This window comes from Pundamilia nyererei, unplaced genomic scaffold (assembly GCF_000239375.1).
Source record: "Pundamilia nyererei isolate P.nyererei 1_Seehausen unplaced genomic scaffold, PunNye1.0 scaffold00013, whole genome shotgun sequence".
NCBI lineage: Eukaryota > Metazoa > Chordata > Actinopteri > Cichliformes > Cichlidae > Pundamilia > Pundamilia nyererei.
This window is the reverse complement of record NW_005187414.1, coordinates 6,297,900-6,321,773: the sequence shown is the minus strand read 5'-3', so window position 1 is coordinate 6,321,773 and position 23,874 is coordinate 6,297,900. Positions and strand designations below refer to the sequence as shown.

At 40.7% G+C, this 23,874-nt stretch overlaps 1 protein-coding gene across 2 annotated transcripts in view; it reads right to left on the bottom strand.

Moving 5' to 3' along the window:
- Positions 1-12,711: 12,711 nt before the first annotated feature.
- med23 (mediator complex subunit 23) overlaps positions 12,712-23,874 on the bottom strand; it is a 28,770-nt gene continuing 17,607 nt past the window's right edge. For both annotated transcript variants that reach the window (XM_005725039.1, XM_005725040.1), the window contains 18 exons: positions 23,492-23,637; positions 23,079-23,324; positions 22,856-22,998; positions 22,140-22,314; positions 21,539-21,702; positions 21,247-21,371; positions 20,919-21,124; positions 20,359-20,539; positions 20,074-20,244; positions 19,736-19,952; positions 19,382-19,491; positions 19,168-19,294; positions 18,639-18,804; positions 18,419-18,491; positions 18,118-18,332; positions 17,919-18,039; positions 17,684-17,815; positions 12,712-15,147 (listed from right to left, as the gene is read on the bottom strand). In XM_005725039.1, coding sequence (XP_005725096.1) covers positions 14,920-15,147; positions 17,684-17,815; positions 17,919-18,039; positions 18,118-18,332; positions 18,419-18,491; positions 18,639-18,804; positions 19,168-19,294; positions 19,382-19,491; positions 19,736-19,952; positions 20,074-20,244; positions 20,359-20,539; positions 20,919-21,124; positions 21,247-21,371; positions 21,539-21,702; positions 22,140-22,314; positions 22,856-22,998; positions 23,079-23,324; positions 23,492-23,637 — 2,946 coding nt within the window. In that variant the 3' untranslated portion in view covers positions 12,712-14,919. The remainder of the gene's footprint in view (positions 15,148-17,683; positions 17,816-17,918; positions 18,040-18,117; positions 18,333-18,418; positions 18,492-18,638; positions 18,805-19,167; positions 19,295-19,381; positions 19,492-19,735; positions 19,953-20,073; positions 20,245-20,358; positions 20,540-20,918; positions 21,125-21,246; positions 21,372-21,538; positions 21,703-22,139; positions 22,315-22,855; positions 22,999-23,078; positions 23,325-23,491; positions 23,638-23,874) is intronic.

The following is a 23,874-nucleotide window of genomic DNA, read 5'->3' as shown; positions in this document are numbered from 1 at the left end:
AAGTGTACCTCTGGTGCAAATTACTGACCTCTGTCATCATTTTAGGTGGGGGAACTTGCACAATCGGTGGCTGACTAAATACTTTTTTGCCCCACTGTACCAGTTAGCCCAACTTCAGTAACCCTACAAACATCGCTGCTGCTTAGTTTTCTGTCTTCATTTATGTCAGAAGTGATAGCAGAGCTGTACCTTTTAATTTTTCAGAAATCCCTCAATCAGAACATGGTATCTCATCTTTAGATGGAAACTAGCGAGCTAAATCCCTGCTAACCTCCGTTTAACTTCAGAAATTCTGTTTTCATGGATGCCTGCATGTTAAACGTAATTGTTACACCTGGTAGAGCCTCCACACTGATCATTTTATTGCAGATGAAAGAATTTAGACAGTTTTTAACTCTCAGTGATGCCGCAGAGTTCATTTGACATTGGGACCTGAAGTGGCGTTTGGACGGCTAATGTGGTCAGACTTAACGACCAGATGATGCACTGAGTGTTTCTTCTTCACTCATCTTTTTTCAGTCACTATGGGTTTATACACATCCATGCATTTAATCATTAGCTCTTCTCTTCTAAAGTGTGTTTTAATCCTTTCTTTCTCTCATCACCCCCAACAGGCCATGGCAGATATCTACCCCTCCCTGAGCCTAGTTCTGGTTTCTTCCTGTTAAAAGGGAGTTTTTCCTTCCTGTTGTTGCCAAATGCTTGTTCAAATGGGGTTGTCTGATTGTTTAGGTTTTCTCTGTATTATTGCAGCGTCTTTATCTTAAAAAATATATAGAGCACCTTGAGGTGACTGCTGTTATTATTTGGTGCTATATAAATAAAATTGAATAGAATAGAACTGGAATTGGATTAAATTAAAACAACTTTAAGGTAGATCTATCATTTTATCAAATCTTCTGCAGAGTTAAACATGAAGATCACTTTACTGGTCATTGAGGATTACTGAGCTTTTCTCTGGCGTCTGAGGGAGTGCCATGAATTACAAATCACAGCTTTGGCATGAGACTTATGAGAAAGTATGAGTCACAAACTTGAGATACAGAGTTTGAAATATTTGTGGCTTTCACCAGGCAGATGTGGTCTAATATGGTTGTGCTGTGAGCACTCTGGGAAGTGCAGGATCCAGCATTTAGTTTTTTGGGAGTTTTTTTTTTGTTGGACACTTAGATAATTAAGCCATTTTCAGATCGGGTTTGGTTGGGGTTCACAGTCCCGACCTATAAATGTTATTATTTTGAGCTTTTAAAAAAATAATTCAATAAAAGAAATGTGGCCAGTGTCCATTAACTGTAATGTGCTGTTTCTGTGTTGTGTATACATGTTGTGTGCACACTCTCTGAAGCCCACAGGGTTGTTCTCTGCTTGCTCTGAAAGACAAAATATCCTTCTTCTTTTTTTCTTTCTATTTCAGTCTCGGGTCATGGCACCATCTGCCTTCCTGAACACATTCAGACAGTGTGTTTTTAAAACAAAGTGCATGTGCACTTTCAAGCCATCTTTCCATCATCATCTTGTGGATCCTGTTTAATTCTCCCTTCACTTCCTACTTCAATGAACAGTCTGGAAGTGCCAGATATACACACTCTGTGAAATACTATAATAACAATGATAAAATCTGAACATAAAAAGCTGTGTCACTGAGGCTGTGGGTGGAAAGCGGGCAATTATCGCAGTATTAATTTTAAGAAAATGAGGTTCAGAGGGAGGAGGAGGAGGAGGAACACCGAGCAATTATTTGTGGTGAAGAGCCTCAGCTGCAAGGTGACACAAACATGACTGGAATATGAACAAGCTAACCCTCCTGCACTTACCCACATATGGATCCACAGGATCTGTTAGAGACAGTGGCACTGTATCTGTCAAACACCAGGACAAGTACAAATTGCAGGCCTGTCTTCAAACAGCAGCATATTTGTGTGTGATATGTTTGAAATACAACGATTAGAGCCTGACGGATGGTGGAAGTTCTGGATTATGTACTTACCAAACCCACCAGCAGTTAGACACTAAGTGCAAAAGATCAGCTTTGGCTAAAGAAATACTGGCATGCATTTTTGTTACAGATATAATAGAACAAACCGATTTTCTTAAATTAATAAATATAAATACCTCATGGTATCCTGTGCTACTCTCATTCTTTTGCTATTTAATCTTCAACACAATGCATAAAACTATAAAATGCTTTCTTAGTGATGATTATTATTTTCTATGAGCCATTATGGGGCACTTTAAGTCTTCTTTAAATAATTAAAATTAAAAGGGTAAATAAGTCTGAATTGATTGCACATAAATGAAATATTTCAAACCTCTTTTGGTTTAATGCTGATGATTAGCGCTTACCTCAAGCACCTCAAATTATTAAAGATTTCCTAAAAGCAATCAAAAATGAGTTCAAAATACATGTTTAGTTATATATTCAACACATTGTTGGTGGTCCTTTTGAACGAATTACTGCTTCAGTACAGTGTGGTGTGGAGGCAATCAGCTCGTGGCCCTGCTGTGTTATTGAAGCCAGAATTGCTTTGATAGCCTTCAGTTCGTCTGTATTTTCTTCCTTGTAACAATACTCTGTAGATTCTCCGTGGGATTCAGGTCATATGAGGTGGCTGGCCAGTCAACTACAGTAATAACATGGTCAACAAATCATTTGGTAGTAATTTTGGCACTGTCCTCCTGGTAAAGGAAGTCAGCATCTCTATAAAGCTTTTCAGCAGATGGAAGCACGAAACGCTCTAAAATCTCCTGGTAGACGGATGCATTGACTTTGGATTTAATAAAACATGCCACCCCAAATCATCACAGACTGCAGAAACTTTACACTGGATACAAAATATACTTTGATCTGAAAATAGGACTTTGAACCACTAAGCAACAGCTTGGTTCTCTTTCTCCTTAGCTCAGGTAAGACACCTCTGACACTGTCTGTGGTTCAGGAGTGGTTCGATATTGTGTGCGACAGGAATGTGACAGTTGTAGCCTCCAGAAACTACTCCTGGTGAAGCTTTCAAAGTTCTTGAATTTGCTTTTCTTGTCAATCCTCTCAAGGTTTTGGTCATTCCTGTTGTATTTTCATCTTTTTATACCACACTTTTTTTTTCCAGCCAATTTTCCATTGATCTGCTTCGATACAGCTCTCTGTGCACAGCCAGCCTTTTAAGTAATGATTCTCTGTGGCTTACTCTCCATCTGGAGGGTGTTGATTGACAACTATCAAGCCAGCAGTCTTCCACATGATTGTGGCTGCATCTACTTTTACCTTCTTTTGATTCTCTAGCCCATTTTCTCTGTCGATATATAGAATTTCCTAAAGTACATAAGCAATGTTGGGCAATGCTAGAAGCTAAGCTAGAAGTGGCCAAGGGTAAGCAGAAACACTCATTGTTCTAGAGTCTGTCGAGGACTTAAGCAAAAATTCACAGGGGGCCCCACCACCCAAAGTTCAGCATCATTATATTATGAATAATAAATTGTATAACTTTACCCTTCTCTGAAGAACCAAGAACAGCACAAGAAGGAGTAGCCTGCAGACCGGTTTGTACACTGCCTCCATCAACCACAGATGCTCTCTGCAGGTAGACATGCCGCCTGCAGACTGTCCCCGCGCTAACATGCTGAACTTCAATTTCAGCAAAAACACCCCGCCTACTTCAACAAAGTAAAACAGCAAATCTGACGAGCTGTTCCAACATGTTTCTTTGATTTACAACAGCTGTGTTTCCTTATATTAAGGGTAAGCTGTCTAAACGTGTAAATGTTAAAGTCATTTGTGTTAGGACAGCTCAGGTTACGCATCATTCATTCTGCAGATAGTTGTTTTATTACATTTTCATAATGTAAACTAAAAGGCTGATTTTTTTTATTGCTCATTTTGCAATAGTACAGTATTATTGTGATACTACAACATTGTGGAACAGGTATTTGTAACACTGTGAAACTGTTCACCCGCAAACGGCAGCTGTGATGAACTACTCTGTCAACCTACATGCTGCACAGCTTTGGAAACAATGGACTGTGCTTGTCAAACTGTAAAAACTCTTTCTACATTGCCTCAAAAGCCATTTTCTGTTAATTTGTCGTGATAAACACCTGCTGTCAGGTGGGTCAAATGCAAACACGTTTCCCAGATTGCAGTTGTGCTTTAAATTTTAGCAACAAAACAAACAGTAATTCACCCGTTAGCCTCTGCGATGGTTTTTATATTCAGCTCAGTTGTGACTCACCTTCAGTCATGTTTTTCATATGTAGCCATATTTCATATCTGTGTTCTCAGCTCTGTTTGATTTATACTTTCTGGTTTTCCCGTCACAGCACAGATGTGACTATAACTCATCACACGGGTGCGTGTAAACTTTAATCCTGAGGTCATCTTCTCAGATAATCGTGCCATTTCCTCTGTTTTTCCCTGACCAGGTTTCACTCAGGTTTAGCGATGACACAGTCACAGCTGGTGCGATGTTTTTCTTTTTTCTTTTCTTTTTTTCATCAAAGCATCCGAGCAGTGGGCTCATCATTCACCACAGATGGAGTGAATCAACACAAACACATGATGGCTATCTGCAGTACATCATACAGACACACGAGGATAAAAAAGCGCACCGCTGGGTCAGAGTGAACAAACAACATTCATTTTAATGAACTGAACTTTTTCATACAGCAGCAGGGAAAAGGCTTTTTGAGGCCTGTCATATGAATTTAGCGGTTAATAGAAAAAGGACTGTGCATACTGACAGGGTCAAAATGGCTGTGTGATTTATAATAAGCCTGAGAATAATTTTTTAAAAGATGTTAAAGGTGGTAAGAGCCACTTCAGACAACTGCATTTTGTGTGTACCAAGACATGCCAGTGATGGTTATTTGCTTTCTGTGGATTCATTTTTTAAAAATCTGTGATTTTAATTGGTTTCTGATTACATGCACAGGACACCTTTAAAGCTGTTACATATATGGCCAGTCAGTTATTTATATTAATATTACAGACAGATTTTATCTATGCGCATCTACTGAAATGATTCTGTCTCTCTGATGAAATTAAGCCCAGTATTTACTCTTTTAAAATCTCATATAGCGTACTGTAAGCATATGTTTGACATTTCTGGTTATGTCCGGGACACTCCGTTAAATTAAATTAAATGACATTTTATTTATATACAGCATCAATTCACAACAACATACTTTTCACTGTAAAGTAAAGACTCTACAATAATATTGAGAAAGTTCCAACAATTTAGATGACCCCCTCTGATTGAACACTTAATGACAGTGGCAAGAAAGAACTGTTTTAACAGGAAGAAACTAGGCTTAGGGAAGGGTAAACATCTTCCACTAATATGTGGTGGGGTGAGGGCAGACATAGACAGCACAGAGCAAAGAGAGACCTAGGATAAAACATTAATCAGTCACTGATTCAGCCTGGTCTTTTTGGAAGTGCACGTTTGGGCAAATTATATCAGTTATGGTCTTTTCTAAATAAATTAATCAAAATAAAGTTCCCATAAAGATATCCGTCTGGGTAATTAAATCCGACATAGGAACATACTAAAAGTCAACGATAAAAATTTCTACTTAATTTAATTTACTTGATTTTTTATTTTTAAGGCAGCAGTTTGTTGAAGCTAAACACACAGACTTCTCATTGAATCAGATACAATCTACAAAAGTAAAATAATACATTTGATTTAAGTTGGTGTGTGACCATGTCTACAAAGTAAGTAAGTTTTATAGACGTGCCATCGAGTAAACATCTGATGTCATGGTCTGACACTTGTATGAGGTTTTGAAAAAAATGTATAGGTGATGGCAACCATGAAAGTCCGGGCTTCTAAAAATAAAACACAAGAAAATGTTGTGAAACAGATCATGTTGCATGAATCCAGTGGAAAAGTTCCTGCAGCCAGTGAAGGCAGCAGTATTTTATTGTGTCATTTGGACCTTACAGAGTTAAAAATGCGCGTGTGTGCACGTTTGGTCATTGCATCTTTGTGTGAGGTGATTAGAAAGAGGAAGGTGACAGAAAAGATTTATTGACGGTTCACTTTCACATAGAGTATCTGGCAGCCTTGTTTATGTCCCTCCGGCCTCAAGTAAAGATTGTTTTGACTCTGCGCTAATAACGACTCTAGTTTACACCACAGAGAAATGTCACCAGCAAATTAATTTGAACACTGTGTGCTTGTTTGTGACTGACCAGGCATGACCGTGAGTGACCTGGCGTGAGGCGGCAGCAGCAGATCTTACAAGACAAAGCAATATATGTGATATAACTTGTGGTTTTTGCTTATATTTTGAATTTAATTCGGTTTATTTCATGCAGGCATGACAGATTAGAGCAGAAATATTCATCTTTCCACTCTCCCTCAAAAGTTGCTGACTTACAAAAGCAGCTTTTATAAGCTTAGATGAGATCAAGACAGACAAATGTGCCCAAACACACAAATAATCCAATCAGCTGACAAACTTCTGGAGCCACAGACGGCCAGAGTGTTTCCCGCACGATCTGATATCGTTATGTTGGTGTTGTTCCCAGATCAACATAGTAAATGTTGTTCCAGGATCAACATTGCAAGTGACCAATCAGAATGTTGTGACGTCATACTTTTGCGACTTCGGGAAAAACCGCAGTAAAACAAAAAACTGTACTTAAGCTGCAAACCGCCTCTTTCCGCCGATCAACGGACCCTGACCCTTTAATAAACACTAAGCAGAATTGATATTGTCCTTGCAACATTGGAATTTCATAAATGCACGAATGGCTTGGCGCGCCAACAAATAACGTCACAACAATGTGATTGGTCACTCTCAATGTTGTTTCAGGAACAACACCAACACCATGATATCAGATCATCCATGTTTCCCAGTGTCCACGCTGTTACAAATGACATTCACTGACATTCTTAAGTCTTGAACTTACATTTCATATAAAAGATGAATGTAGTCTTTGTCATAACAATTAGTGCTGTCAGCGTTAATCTTGTTAAAATTACGTTAATGCCATAACCGCATTAACCGCATTAAATCTCCGTTAGCAAGCTAACGTGGATCGCCCCGTACCAGGGGCTGCATGGCGCTAACGCGTTAACGAGCTAACCGCGCTGACGCATTGGTGCCATGCAGCCCCAGGCACGGGGCGATCCGCGTTAAATCACTATTGGAGATTTGGCACATTAATGCGGTTGTGGCATTAACCGCATGGCGTTATTTAAACGAGATTAACGGTGACAGCACTAATAACAATTGATTTTTACATCAGACAATGACATTAACCCTCAAAAGGCTTTTAAAATGATTTTTTTAAATGACATGTGGACAAAAGAGCCACACTTCTCAAATGTTTGTTAGCTTTTATTGTGAGACCACAGTGAGAAGAGAAGACAGGAAAGCTGGGAGAAACACCTTGCAGTAAATGCCTTCAGGGCCCATTCAAACTTCGGTCTTTGCATTAGCCTAATATCATAAGGGTACCCTTCTTTATCCAGTGAGCTAAAATGGCACGCCACGGTGCATTTTAATACTAATTTTCTGGAGATTCAGTCTTTCCAATTATCACCATTTCTTCAGCACAATATTGCTGCTTCCTATTGTCCAAAATGTTCAGTTTGTCCTTGGGAAGCTTTCACCTAGCAACAGTAGAAAACTGAGGAGGAAGAAAGTGTTTGTCTGTTTCTTTAATCGGGAATGATGAAGATGAGAATACTGTCCACTCGCTTTACGCTTACACCGATTACCATCTGGCGTCCTCCGCAAATACACATGCTGCTGTGCAAGTGGGACTCCATCAAAGTGAATTTAAATGGTTTACAGTCACCGAAATTCGTCACTGGTACTTTTTTTTTTCAAAGTGAGCCCCCATTAAGTATTTAGCATTTGAAATACACTTTATTTTTCTGCTCAGCAGTGAGTGCCCAGAAATGTGAAGTGTGATGATTAAGGCACCGGTCATTGCGTCAGTTCAGTATAAAAATAAGCCTTAACAATGTTAGTGATTAGCTGGTCTTCAATATTCATTCCTCAGATTTATAACAGTTAAAAGGGCAGGGTTTTTTTTTCAGGGGCCATCTGTGCCTGTGCAAATGTTGGAAAACAGTACCTCTAATTATCTGGTGACACATAGTGGCAATCAGCAATCAGCCGAGCAGTTTCAGCTTGCATATAGCTGGGAAGGTTTATGTCTCTGCTTTTTCTACATTCATTGTTTATCTGTTCAAGACCAATAAAATCGAACAGGTGAGGTTTTTTTTTTAAAGGCAAACAAAATTAATGACCCCTAATAAGTATTTACTGTAAGTAATACAGCCCTGCAATTATAAAGTTATCTCGCTAAAGTCGAAACTGAGGCTCCACGCCTATTTTTCATAATCGCCCGCCCAAAACATGACGTGATTTTTCATTTGAACCGGACGCTGCTCTCATTCTCCTCGTCCATATGTCATTGTCCTCCACGATAATCCTAATTACTGTGCGGTCAGGAATAATTGCTTCCTCTCTGGCATCATTACTCTCCCTGCTGTGGGTACTCTAACCACACACTTTTCTTTTTCAGTTTAAGATAAACAGCACATTGATTTCTACTCCGATCGGAGTCCTTCTCGTGTAACAGGTGTGCTTTCTGACATTGTGCCAAAAAACAACAATCAACACCTTTCACTGCTGCTTCTGTCAGTCTACCACTCCTCTCTGTTCTTCTCACCCCTCGGCTCCCGTCTCCTCCTCTCCCCGAACTCTTTGCTCCTTGTCAGAAAAATACAATTTTCAGAGGAGATTCACGGCGATTGGGTTAAGAGATCATCACCCACTCGTGTGCACCGTTCAGGTCAGAGAGGCAAGTAAGCGACGAGCATACTCGCGTCCCCAGATACATCCGGTTACCATGGCAACTGTACGTGAGCGACTGGAGTGCTCTGCGTTTGTGTCTGCGTGTGTGTGTTTAGCTCAGAGCTTCCCATTAAAGAGTAATCGAACGCAAAGACTTGAGCGTTGACAATACAAGGCCGCGCGGACGGTTGTGTTTTCATGTTTCTGGCTGAAGGGCAAGGAAACAAAAACAAGACTGTGATGAAACTTCTTTGTACAGGGAAATCTTCCATAACCCTTTAAGAGTCAAACCAAGTAGTTCAATGAGAAACAACAACCGAAACGTTTTAGCAAATGATGGGGCTAAAAAGGAAGGGGTAACTTCTTACAAGACAAAACTAGCTCCCATGCTTATTATAAATGTGACAAATATATCAACGTTTGGGAGGAGTGTGGACACATTTTGCACTTTGGTTCAGGAACAATAAGATACTTTGTGAAGTGTGTGGAGCAACTTTCAGCGGTAAAAACTTTTTAGTCAACTTAGTCAAACTGATGCGGGAGGGCTGCAGTAATAACAGAAATTCAACACTTTATATAAATGCATTTAATTATTAAATCCATTATGCATTTAATTAAGTGAATTAAAACTGGTAATAGCAGCTGGTTAGTTTGTGATAATACTCATCACTCTGACCTAGTGTCGAGTTTGTGTCCCAGCAGCTGGTCGGGGTCACACTTTGGCCTCAACACTTTGCATATAACTGGGTAGCATTAGCATTTTATAGCCGATAGCCTGTGTTGTGTATGTTTTTTGAATAAACATTTTGACTTTCTCTTCTATTTTGATTAGACTGAAAAGTTAAGGTTGCATGGGCCTCGTAGGATTTGTTTGATTGTTGGGGTTTCTCTCTAATACAGGCAACTGTGTGATTTTGCACTATATAAATAAACATTTAATGAGCTGAAATTGAATTATATTTAAAAAGATACAGCACAATAATGTAGGCAGCAAATTTTGATGTTCACCTAGACCATTCACAATTTCACATAAACTAACATTAACTTAATAATCAGAATGTTGTGGTTGACATTTCACTGATAGAAATGGATAAACTGTAGAAATGGAAAGGATAAATGATAAAACCACATTCATAAATGTCAAAAAATAGCTAGCTAAAGCATAGCTAGCACTAAGAAATAAAGAATTTATTTCATAAATAAATTTTAAAAAAATGAATAAAATGTTTGTAAATTTGATAAATGTGTGGTTGAATGACTAGCTAAGAGTACAAAAAGGTTATTTAAACACAGTGGAGAAATGGGTGAAATTAATAGATAACTGGTGTTAAATGGAGGAGTAGCTAAAAGTAGATGATAAAGTGTTTCAATGGTAATTTAACAGTGAAGGCCAGGTGAAACAGTAACTAACCATAATTGAGAAATGGTAGACTAAAAGCAGTTCTGATCCAGTTTAAAAGGAACATTTAGAAATAAAAGATGTTTTTGAGGTAAGCGTTTGTGTCAGACCATGCTGTGAGTGTACGTTACATCCTTTAACACAGGATGTCTCTAACCAATGGGTGATGTGATGGTGGCTACATCCAGCATTATATACACTCTCTTACTATGTTCATTATTTTATTTTGGCATGCTGATCAGTGCTAAACACAAATAAGTAGGCTGCAGCAAAGTCTATAGTACAATAGCTAGGCAAATGTACATTTTTACCTGATAATGACACAAAATAAATTCACCCATTGTTACAATTATCCCATAAGGGAACATGTGTTGAAAGTCATAATGTAAATAAAGTACTAAATATCAGGGCAATCAATACTACTGTGTCATGAGATGCAAACTGAGAGGGCCGCTAAGATCATTTGGCTTAATTTTTTGGGAAACACTGATTCCATCGTAATTCACCCAGTGGTGAGATATAGGTGACAAATACGAGTCCTTATTTTGATTTTCATGTCATTTTATTTATTAATAACAATAATAATAAACTTCTAGCGTGAGAAGATTCACGAACGGTTAAAGGAATCAAACCGAGGTAATACGTGGATCCAGAATCGATACAGGATGACACATGAAGCTGTAGACTGGCCCAGCGCATAGGCGTTATATGCTGCCATGCTATATTTAAACCTTGGCTTCCCACGTAATACTACAAGAGCTGAGACACATATGTAATGACAGCTTTACTTGACTACACTGTGATATCACGCCCACCCCTCCCAAAGTACATCTACAGGCCTGTGTGTTGCCACATTGTGTTTAGGGCCAGAGTTTAATGGGTAAGCCACGGGCCCAGCAGCACATACGCTGACCTACATCTCAGCGAGGGCCTTATGGGGAGAGCATGGGATGACTCATACATACAGAAAGGAGAATGGGATTAAACACCCGGAGTGCATGGCACCAATGGTGATGTGATTAGGTCACGGCTGACCTGGTACACACGAAACTTTCATAAAGAGGAACAATGACATCAAGCCGCATGTCTCCAAAAGCCAAATCCGTGTTGCTCAACACAAAGACATTCTTCTCTAAAGCCACAAGGAGGATGAATAAGACTTTGCGCTGTCACCACAATGGAAATCACAAGAGATGCTCAAGTCTCTAATGTAATTAACAAAGAGCTTGCACAATCTTCATGTAATTTAGTTACAGCTGACCTACTGACAATGTAATGTAATTGAGAGTGGATAATCAGGAGTGATTGATTATCGATCTGTGTAAACACTGTTTTTTTAAAATCAGAATTCAAATACTCTACGTGTGGGCAAAAGGACAGCCTTCAAAGTGAGCACGAAGGGCTCAGGGTGAGACTGCAGCCTGTGTCAAGACTTTCTAAGGTAAGCACTGGTGAGGAAGTGAATCAGCAAAGTGTCAGAGAAAACGGACCAGACTGACCTTTGTGCAGTTACTGGCACCTACTTGCTGACAACATCTTTATGGCTGATGGCGTTCAAGGTTAAAGTGCAACTTTACACCGGCGTTCATCTTTGGTGCGTGTGTGCTGACTATAAATACCACTTTTACAGTGACAGCAAGGTCAAGGATTTCATGGTGGGGGTAATGTGATGTAACAGATGCTGAACATTTAAAATCTATACATATTTCAAACAGAAGTGATGAGAGGGCGATCAGCTCCATCCTAAAATTTACCAGTATCACTGGCCTCATGCGAGTGATCGTTCTCCAGCTAGCGTCAATTAAAAACTTCCTCACGGTTCACCCTGACACAAAGGACACTCACACACCTCTTCCTGATCAGTATATCCACAGATACTTTTAACACGTGCAACATTAGTGCCCCTCATGAGGATATATATCTCCTAAGACTCCGAGTTCAAAGATACATTTGGATTTGGATCGTACATCCAGATGAAGGTAAAGCTCTGACTTATTATGAGCTGCCTTCAAGGAGTTTAGCATTAATGTTAAGGAGTAGTTTTACATTAATATGATTCCTGCAGAAATAAATTTGACTCCAGCTGCATGAATGAACATATTATGCCTGAACATATTAAAATATTATGTGTACTGGGACATGATAGGCTTAATGCATATTCTTGGGAGTTGTGTGTAAAGGGATCTCTTTGCAAAACTGACAAATTTCTTATTTATGGTTTCATAATGAATTTGCTCACCTGTGTGTGTACTTCATGAGCACAGGTTTAATTAATGCTGTGCTGTTCAAATATTATGCTCATTTTGCTATGATTTTTCTCAGCTGTGCAGACCTGTTCGGCTCTTCCCACGTCTCTGGAAACCTGCTAATTAGCGCTAAGTTCATACAAAAACAACACTACACTTCTTGGATGAGCTGTTTGTTTATTTGTACTGCCATAGTGATTATTAAAGAGCTGCATTAAAATGCTCCAAAAGGCACCAACGGCATAAACACAGTCGAGAAATCTTGATTTAGTGGATGTAGTGATGAGAGGTCTGGTTCTTTTCAAAGAGCCAGCCCAAATGGCTCTTCAGTTCTAGGCCTTCTGTTGTAGCCTAATGGTTTGCATGTTGATAAGCAACTTTTAAATCAGTGTTTTCATAAACATTTACCACCACTGTGGAGAACTTCCATGGAGTTTAAAGCCTGGCCGATAGTTTGAACCCTATTGTCCTCCACAATGGACAATGTACCTTTGCACTATACCCGCTGTTTTCAGAGTGTCTCTCCCCTTCCTTCTTTCATACAATGGTATGGTCCTTGTCTGTCTTTGCATGTGATTGGCTGTATGGGGGACCATCAAGATAAAGTCCCGCCTCTGCCAGCTGAGCAGGACCGTCTGAAGATTCAGTTCTTCTTGTTCACTACAAAGAATCAGCTTTCAGAGTCGTCTCGTTCGCAAGCGACACATAACTAAAGTGAAGCTGTGCAGACAGGACGTCAGTCATTTGTTGGGTTGTTTTGAAGCCAACCTCAAGTGGCCATTTGAGGAACTGCATTTGGTCCAAGCGTGCTTTTTTTGCTGCTGATGACCACGATTAACATCCTTCCAGATTGTGGGTCAAACAGCATTATGACTTTCAACACACAAGTGCAGTAACACACTCCTTTAAGGTGCTTCTGTAATATGTTACACTTTACAGCACCAGTGTGACCTTTTTTATTTTAGTATATTACGTTTGTTCTTGAGTGGAACGATGTTTAGTTTATCCACGTGCCATATAACAGCAAATTTGGGATAATAATCAGAGATGAACACTGACATTAGAGAATAAGACTTCACTACTTCTGACTCAATTTTGCAGTTGGATACATTTCCATGATGATTTACATAAACACATACTAAAACTACAATGTGACATAAAAGGAAATATCATTTGTTTGTAATTTTCTGTGATATTTTGAATAAATGATGTAAACTAATATTTAACTACTTCCTCTAAGCAGCTTTAGGAATCTAAACTACATGTTTCCATTGATCAGCTTTGCTGTAGTTCAGCTTCTCCAGTGGGAAGTAAAAATAGTTGGTAAAACTATGTAGTTACCCTCGCCACTGCCCAACATCCAAAGGCACCAATTTAATTATAATTTGATTTACTGACCCAACAATATACCCCAAGGATTTGGAATGAAGTCTATGTCTAACCATTAGCTTTACTGCCAACTGTCAAATGGCAAAATTCCCAGCTCCAACTCTCTGCCAGAATACAAAATGTTACTGGCTCAGAGTGTAACTTTCTACCAAACTTAATGGATACCTGTTTATGTGCTTTTTCCATATCCTCTGGCATTGAGAAAGGGAACCAATCAAATGGGGCAAGGTAAGGTAAGGTTCCTAATGTATGACTCCCTCCATCCTTCATTAATTCCATCTGTGAGGAAAGTGACTGATGTCATCTGTAAATGCTGGGCTCCCCCTGCTGGTTGTTACTATATTGCATCAGACAGAACCTGTATATTGCTTTGGGCTCACCTACTAAACAGGTGTTTGTCCACAGTAAGAGTAAGGGGTGAGCTGACCTGTCAGAATCAGTCTGGTATTTCTAGCCTGCCCAGGAACAAATGAAAAACATGAGAGAAGCAACAAAAAACACAAAATTTTAGTTTGACTGAATAATTCTTAGAAAAACCTTAATATGCATGGTTATTATATTTACAGTAACATAGTGGATCCATGTGTAGGTAAAGTGGTTGACACATGAACACATGAAAGATCACTGGTTTGAGACCATGAGGATACAGTCTAAATAAAGAAATACACAGTTTTTGTTACAAAGACCCATTATTTTAAAAACTTGCCTCCGTTTTTAATGAAGTAATAATGTACAACATAAAAAAAATGTCTACAAAAAAAAAATACGATAAAATTACGCCACAAAAAATCTTCTGTTTTCCTGTGACCCATTTTGTCTGTTATGTTAAGGCTTAAATATTTTGTCAAACTCAGTCTATGGAGTTTCCTGAACAGAAAAACATAAGAAGAAAAAAAATTTATTTGTTTTAACTTTGTCATAAGTTGAGATTTTGAAAATAATTTGCACAAAATTCTTGCAGGAGGCCTTGTTTATAAACACACGAGATACAAAATATCTAAATGAGAATAAAACGAACAAAATGTAAGTTCATAGTTATGATCGCTACTGTGCGTTTGTGTTTGGCAAGGCCACCTACATAGGTGTGTGTGTGTGCTGTGAGGAGGAGGGGGAGGGCGAGGCGGCAGCGGTGGAGGATGAGAGTGTGGACGGAGGGGGCTGCGGGGTGGCGGAGGAGGAAGAGGCGGAGGAAGCGGAGGCAGCGCTGGCAGCTGAGGATGACGTCTCTATCTTGCTGCTGTGCGTGATGAAGCGCAGACGCAGCTTCATGGCAGGACGCAGAGTCATGATGATTTTCTCCACCTAGACAAAGCACAAAAAAGGTGGATGGAAAAAGGATGAGAAGTGAATACAGTGATGTAGACAGAGCTAAAAGCAGGAACTACACAAGAAAGGCAATTAGGTTGTGTCAGAGAGGTGCTTTGTAATTACCAGTTAAGCATCACATCAGTATTTATCACATTTGCTTCTTTAGAATTACTGCACCAAAAACACAGCATATTGTGTCCTGTGGTGGCTTGGAACAAACCTGCTCTTATAAAGTCGGGCACGCCTCTGGGATTGCACCTCAGCTCAAACTAAAACGGCAAAAAAGTGATGAAAACCAGCCAAGAGATGAAGTCTCAGGATCGCCTCTCTACTTTTTGAAGATGATGAATTTCTTTAAGCGGTAACCTCCAGGTCACGCTGGTGAGGTTTGCAGCTGAGAGTGAACACTTGAAAATGAAAATTAGTGCCTCTGAGCCTTAGGCCGGGATTCTCAATTGGTCAAGAGTGGAGTGGCCACTCCTGATCAGGAGTAAGCTGTTGCTCCAAATGGAGGACTTTTAAGTATCTCTGGGATCTTGGTGTTTACAGAGGGAAGGTACTGGGTTCGAATCCATGACAGCCTTTCTGCTTGGAATCTGCAAGGTTTCTCTCGAGGTAGCCTGGCTTAAATGGTGTTTCTAAATTACCCACAGGTGAATGTGAGTTCAAATGGTTGTCTGTCTGTTAGTCTGGTGGCAGACTGATGACCTGTCCAGAGTGTATCCTCTCTTTCACACTGACACAGGATAGGCTCCAGGTCCCTTGCAACCCCTGGATGGATGGGTCTTGTTCACGAGAGAGGGGAACAGACTTGTGCAGTGTTGACATCCATGCAGAGGCTACCTGCTGTTGTGAAGCTGTACATCTACGGTCCTAACCTCACCTATGTCTGTGAGAACTGACCAAAAGAATAAGATTGCAGATATAAGCACCAGAAATGAACTCCATCCAAACGGTGTCTGAGCTCAGCCTTAGAGATTGCGAGGGACTCAAAGTAGAGCCGCCACTCCTCCACATCAAGAGGAGGAAGGTTGAGGTTCGGGCATCTGATCAGGTGAGATATTTCTGGCATGTCCCACCAGAGGGAGGCTCCAAAGAAGACCCAGGACATGAAGGAGAGATTACATCTGACAGGTGGCTTGGAAACATTGCAAAAAGAGGGAGGTCTGGGCATCTGTGCCCATGTGACTCAGATCCAAATAAGCAACAAAAAAAATGAATGAGTGGATAAATGGAGATAAAAAAAACAGCAACTGTGTTTTGAGGAGCAGCATGCACTCAGAATGTGTGTAAAAGCCACAGATTTCTTGTCAGTTGGTTTTCCCTGTTTTACATGATGATGGTTTTAGGGTATCTATTATTCAAAGGGTAGCACACTTTTTAATCTCTGTGCACATAATTACACAGTCCTACTGGCATGTCATCATTTCTCCAAACAAATTATATTTAGAGACTTTCTGTTTGGATTTATTTGAATTTCAGCAGCAGTTCCGTTTTCTGGAAGCTTTCATCTGCAACATAATAGGTCAATTTTGTGCACAATCTAAGCTGCAGTAGTATACGGTGGATAAAAAAAAAAGCAGAAAACAGGGTAACCCTTGCCTCAGTCAGGCCTCTTATTCAAACCTGCAGGGAAATTTCCGTTAGCAAGCGTGATATTTACAGACAAACAATGCTGTATGCACGCCTCTGCAGTGCAATTAAACAAGGCAATGCTGATAACTACACTGTATTTAGAGGGTAATATTTAGGGCTCATAAATAATATTAATATGGTTCTAGTGCAGTGGTGTCAAACATAAGGCCTCGGGGACAGAATCCCCTGATGATGATGCTAATCCGGCTCACTGGACAACTTTAGAAAATGTGAAGGAGTGCAAAGATTTTTAACTTTCAACTGTATTTTCATCATTTTTACAGCGTTTCCTATTGATAAAGACTGTTTCCCCACACTGGCAATAACAGATAAACAATTAAATGACAAGAACTTTCCTGTTCCTGTATCCACTATTAGCGAGTTCACAATAAATCAAAGCTTCCGTTGCTCGCATGCAGTTGGTCCAAAATGCCACAGCTTGTATTAACCAGTGCTCGCCCATCCTGGCCTCCTTCCGCTAGCTCCCTGTTTGTTTTAAGATTTTATTATTTGCTTTTAAAACTTTTCCTGGATGACCACTCGTGTACGTGTCATATGTTCACTCAAGATCGCTGAGGTACATGGACCATTTTTTCAGTAATCATCTCTTAATTATGGAATGATCTCCCTGCCCATCTTTTAGGATGATCTCCTCATTTAAAAAAAAAAAAACTCATCTGGCTTTTAACTCACAATGACAGTGGTGTGTTCTTACCTTCAATATATTATCATTTTTATTGTTGTTGTTTCATGGTTTCACTGATTGTGTGTGGTGTTTTGGTGCTTTGTACAGCACTTTGCCAAATTTGCATGTATAAAAAATGCCCTATAAATAAAACTGGATTGGATTGTTGTTGTGACACTGCTATGCTCCAAGGAGCCGTCAAAAGCTCACCTGCTCCTTCACGCTGTCTCCAGTGTACATGTATTTAATGTGATACAGGAAATCGCAGATCGGGTCCATGTAGCTGAGATGCTGACAGTGTTTGTCAACTGCCTGCAGCATCTCATAGAAGGCAACACCAATCTGAAATAGCAACACAGAACAAAATGTACAAAAATCCACCAGGAGAAAGACAAAACTAAATGATATCTTTCATGTAAGATAAACAGAACCGTCTGAAGTGTACCTCCAACATGCAACGCGTCCTCTCTTGCTGGAAGCGCTGAAGGAACGGCCCCACCAGGTGATACACGTACAGCAGCTGGAACTCTGTCTTGACGACTGGCTTCAGAGTCTCTGACAGGAATCTACGCACAGACACAGAAAGACATGAGGAGAGCAAAAAGAAACAGTCTTACAGGATAGAAACAAGGAGAGCGCCTCACTTGGGGATCAGAGACAGCTGTCCGATGGATGAGTGATGCCACACGGCGTGTGCTAATGCTAGCACGTAGCTGCAGTTCATTTCACTGTAGCTCTGGTGGCAGGCGGTGAAGTCAAGCAAGGCAAAGGGATAGCCTGTCCACTCTGTCTCCGATGTCAATGCCGGAGAGCTGATCACAGAAACGATGCGGTCGTGGAGAACGATCCAGTATGGTTCCTGAAGAGGAGATCATAGGTCGTCACGGCGGAAAAATCTGAACATCAGTTTATGGTGAAAGCTGAAAGTCAGAGTATTTTTCTTACTGGAAGTGCAGTGATCACAAGTCCAATGGCATTCATCCAGGCAGTGATGTTCTCTCTGGGGACCAGAGGCTGACTAAAAGGTGAAAGGAGAAGATGCTTTTAGGGATCATTAAAATATTCTGCATACACTACAGAACACTATTAATTCCAAAAAGATGGCATTTAAGCCTAATGAGACCCATAAACTTTACAGTGATTGCACATGGCTTGCTTACTGCACCTTTTCAACACAACATTAAGCAAAGCGTTTCCCACATCTTTTCCTGGCACGGCCAAAGCCATCAGCTCCACACAGGTGACGTGCAGGGCGTGGGCCGCAGGGTTGGGGAACTCGTTGAACCTCCAGTCACAGTTGGGAAAAGGACCCGGTGACTTTCCCGCCATGGGTGAGGTAAAAGCTAAGGAGGATAAACAATCACCAGAGGAGAAAACAGCCTTCATGGAAGCACGGATGTTTTACTTGTTCCACTTTTAATTAAACGCATATTGTTTTCGTGGAGCACACGAACCCCATCCAACCGATTTTATCTTGTTTTTAATAACTCTTTTCTACTTTAACAACCCCCGAGGCTGCAATAAAATGAGCTTAGATGGATTAATAAATACAATCCCTCTTTAAAGCTATTAAGGGAGACAAGAACTCACAGCGGTAAGGTAAATATACTTTCCAGCAGCCCAAAAGACCAATGACTTTCCATGACCAGACATTGGTCTTTTGTTGTTAAGAGTGATAGATTAATGAAGGATATTGTCCACAAGGCGTCCAATCAGCTTGCAGTAGTAGGTGTCATCAGGGATCCACACGTTTTCTTCACGGGCATTCATGCCAAACCTCAGATAGGTTTCGCTGAGACACCAGCCTGGAGTGCGGTTGTCCTGCAAAATAAAACGTTACACTGATATCAATAATTGCGCATTAGCTTTTCAGATACATGAATTAATGAATGTGTCTTCTCTGTTTACCTTCAGTGAAGACATGATGGCATGAACCAGTTTTCTCTTGAGGTTGGTTCTGTCTCTCAGGTGTCTCTCATAGTAGTGAAGGGTGTTGTACAGGTAGGTCACAGGGCGATCTGCAAAGAAACGCAGCGGTAAATACAAATCCCCAATTAATGGCAAAGTTCACCTTCCCTTTTTTATCCCAAAAAGCTGATTCTGATAAGTGGATGACTGGAGAAGTTACTTAGATGAGTGATGAAACATTTCTCCCACTGAATGAGCTGCCTGGGATTTCCTGTTTCAGAATGCGTTAAGATGTCCTAGTGAATCCAACTCCCCTCATCTTGGACCCGCAGTCCTCCTCGTAGCCCTACTCACCGTGGAACTTGTACAGCCCTCCCAGATGATCCAGCAGCGTCTCCAGAGACTTGGAGACAGGAAGGAGCTCCAGGAAGCGGTGGATGACAATGTCAAAAACGGGCAGAAAGCGCAGACACACATTCCCAAAGTAGATTGGCAGGTACTGAGGCTGGAGCTGCATGGGAGGGTTGACTTGGTCTGCGAGACCCTCAAAGTACAACTTCTCTGGGTATTTCTGGAAGAAATGGTCATTTTAAAACAGATTTGATTTCATTTCTAGATTTAACTTGACTTTTTGAGATGTCTCACAGTTGTGGAACTAACTTTTAATGGAACGTGTTCTGTCGCACGTATACCTTGTGGTAGCTCATGTGTTTGCTGTGCCAGTCGTTCTGCAGCCAGTGCTCGGGAGCATTCTCCTTGACAAAATCGTTGACTCGGTTTCTGAAGTCATTGGGCTTCAGCAGCAGCAGCTGGATTATGAAGTAGCAAACCTGAGCCTCGTTTCCCTCGTGGCTACGCATCGCCTGAAGGCAGAGACATGGACCCTTATCGTATTGCAGCATGGGCAAAGAAAAAGTGTAGAATCAATGATGTCTTTGTTACAGTATATAATCCTGTAGTTCTCCGTCTGTCCTCACCAGGCACAGAATGAGTCTATCCAGCGTGACTATGTTGTATTTCCAGACCATGTCATTGAGTATTTCAATGCACTTGTTAAGCTGCTGCCCGCCAGCTGACGTTGAGAACTCATAGACAAGGAAGTCGGCAAATGTGCGCACGTGAGCCACCAGTGCACGTGCTCCAATACGTTCCAAGACCCTGAGGGACCAAAAAAGAAATGGAAAACCCCCCACAAAAAACAGCAGTTAGCTCATCATCCCACAATAAGGCAGCTTTCTCCCTCGGGATCAATTAGTCATAGATGCTGTGTAGGACCCACCCCCGCAACCCCTTCCTGCTTAATTGATGTAAAATGTTAAATTTAAAATGCCTCAACAACAGTGATGAGATGCATCATTAACACAGGGTTCATTAAAATACACTCAGCAGTGTCTTTAATAGTGAGTGTAACCTGGAAACATAAACAAGTAATATTCTCGCTGATCACAGCTTTGGATTATTTAATTAAGTATATCTTTTCCCCCGCTGCGCTCTACTTTTTATATACATGTGGAAGCTTAACTTATGTATAACAAACCTAAAGCCTATTTGGTTTATATGGTCCATCTCCAGCAGCATCTTCCACAGCAGACAGAGGAACAGTGGAGGTGAGCCCTGCATGGAGAAGTGGGTGATGATGTCATTCTCATTGGCCATCGACTTCCACTTCCTGTACTCCTCCTCGACGTTCTTCTTCAGATTGAAGCGCGACTCCTGAGGAACGTTGTTCTGCTTGAAAAACGCCTGAAGCAAAAACAGAGGTCCAGGAGTCACTACAGCAAGATTCAGACGTTTTATTTGACAGAGAAAAACAACAATAAACCACAATTATTACTTGAATATTTTGCATAACATAATATCTGCACCTGTAGTGGTGCAGGGAAGCAGGATAGCGTGTGTGAGGCCCAGTTATGAGGCGTAAAACTCATGATTGTCTGCAGGATGTCCTTACACCAAGTGCCCTGGATGGAGTCAGACCCTGTGAAGAAATCTGCACATACAGAAAGCAGGTGACAAATAACATGAGACGGATTTCAGTCAAACACGATGATTAGAAGTGAAGCAAAAAGCGAAACAATGGCTAAAATGAAGCGGGCAGCAAAAAATAACAAACCCAAAACAACCCTGCAAATGAGGCTTCAAAAACTGAGTGAGTACCGGTGACGTGTGTGGCTCTGGCCAGAGTGAGAATCAGGGCGCGATTCAGCTCCTCGGATTCGGCTGACAAAACTGTCTTTGGGTCATTGAGGAAGCGGGTGAACTGCGGCTGCACCTCCGAGCTCCCCAAAGCTGTGATCAGGCGCAGAGCTGTGCTCTCAACACTTCAGGACAAAGACAGAAAGAGGAATGATGACTCTTTTTCACTACATCATAATCCTGATGAACATTTTTTTGTGCTTAATTTGTTTCTCAGTTGAGTTGGACAACATGAGAACATGTTGTGTGGGACTTTTCTGTCTTCCACAGTTAGTTTACCTGAGTAAATAATTAGAATTAAGCAAATAACTATTTCAAACAGAAGGACTTAAAAGAATAACTTTCAAGTTTCAGATCATTTTCGCTTCATGGTAGGAACATCACAAATTTCAAGTTCAAAGGCAATAAAGTGCATTAAAAGAGCACACAACACTCACGCTGCATTTTAATATTTGTTTTGATTTAATCTTTCGACTTCAAAAAGCAACAAAATGTGTAATTTTGCTTTAAATTTCTAATATTAGCAGGAACTAGCTATATGCGACACATGCTTCTACATTACCACAGATGTAGCTGGTTCTGGTTGGTCTGTGGCACAGCAGCCAAGCTGTGCAGGTGACTCAGCAGCTGGACTCTGTAGTGTGGCTGGATGTGATGCATCCTGTAACTGAACATCTCCAGTAATGTGTGAAGGATTCCCCACGCGTGAGACTTGAACACGTTGGGCAACAACTGACCTGGACAGACAAGAGTGTTTCTCATTATTTAAAACGTTTCTGGAGCTCCAAAGAGAATAAATAATAATGTAACTGTGTCCCAGTAAACTGTAACACTTGCAAATTTTACTAGCTCAATATATCGATAGTACTGCAAAACCCCATAATGAAACAGTATCATGTAAATAAACCTGCTTCCTCAGTAAATGTCATTAAAATGTTCATGATACTATAAATATAGAGATTAATAACACTATTCTGAAGCCTGACACATTCAGACGGCTTTATGTCGGCTATTTGCAGAGCTGGGAAGTAATGAAGTACAAATACTTCATACTTTACTTACGGTAAGTAGAATTTTCATGTATCTGTACTTTACCTGAGCATTTATTTTTCAGGCAACTTTTTACTTTTACAAATATCTGTATATTCTTCTCTTTACATTTTTACAACTATTAGTCGTTAAGAAGCAAAATGATCTCCTCCTCAAATAAGATAATATTTCATACATCTACAATTCAACATAGTGCAAACTTTAAGTGAGTTTTAAAAATAGACTCACTGATGAATCCTTTGATGCCCAGGGACTCAATTTCCATGTAGACCAACAATCTGCTGTACGTCTCTACCAATGCAGGGGCAAGAGCAATGCTGGACTTGGCATGGGCCAATTTGATGACACGCGTGGCAATACTGTGGATCAGACTGGAGACCGGAGGGCAGGCGATCAGGGATTTGAAGTAGAAGAAATTAATTAAAACATTCTCTGTGTTTTACTCATTTACCTCATCTTTGCATGCACAGTGAGCGAATCCAGCAGATTCATGGGCAGCGGAGTGACCGATCCCGAAGCCATACAGTTGGTGCCGGGAAGGTTGATCCTCATGGATCCATTTCCATAGATGGTCTCAACCAGGACGCCCATTGGCAGAGTGAAGCACTCCGAGTTGGTGCTGTAGGCGTTACACAGCAGGGCGATCTTATAGTCGGACATGCCCAGGGTCTTGTTACGCAGCGACTGCTGAAGAAATCTAAAGAAAGAAGGGGAAAAGCGGTGGACAGAGAGCCGCAGAGGACGTTTGTCATTTTATGAATTCTGGGCGACATTAGCAATTAACCAGGTATGCCCTGTTTAGGGAAAATTATGACTTTTGAAGTATTTATTATCGCTAAATGCATATCTTTGTGAAAGACATACTCATGGTGCAGCTTCAGAGAGTGCGGTATGGGTATCTGCAGTTTGGAGTTGTCGTTCTGAGCTTTGCGGTTCAAATGGATCCAGATGCAGGTCATAGCGAACGAATGGGTCGACTGGGGTTTGTTAATGTCAGGAACTGGAATGCACTGAAGAGGAACAGAAACAGTAAAATATTAGAATGATGAATATTTAAAATATAGTTCTCTTTCATAGCATTCGTTTCGTGTCTCACTATGGGAACGCCTCCTGCGTGACCTCATCAGAAGCTCAAATACCATTACGCCAGCCCTTACAGGCTGGCTAGGTGACGCCCATGTCAGGAGGGGCCAGTGCCTCCCTATATAATAGGCTGACATAGCGTCAGATGTCATTCAAAAACCTCT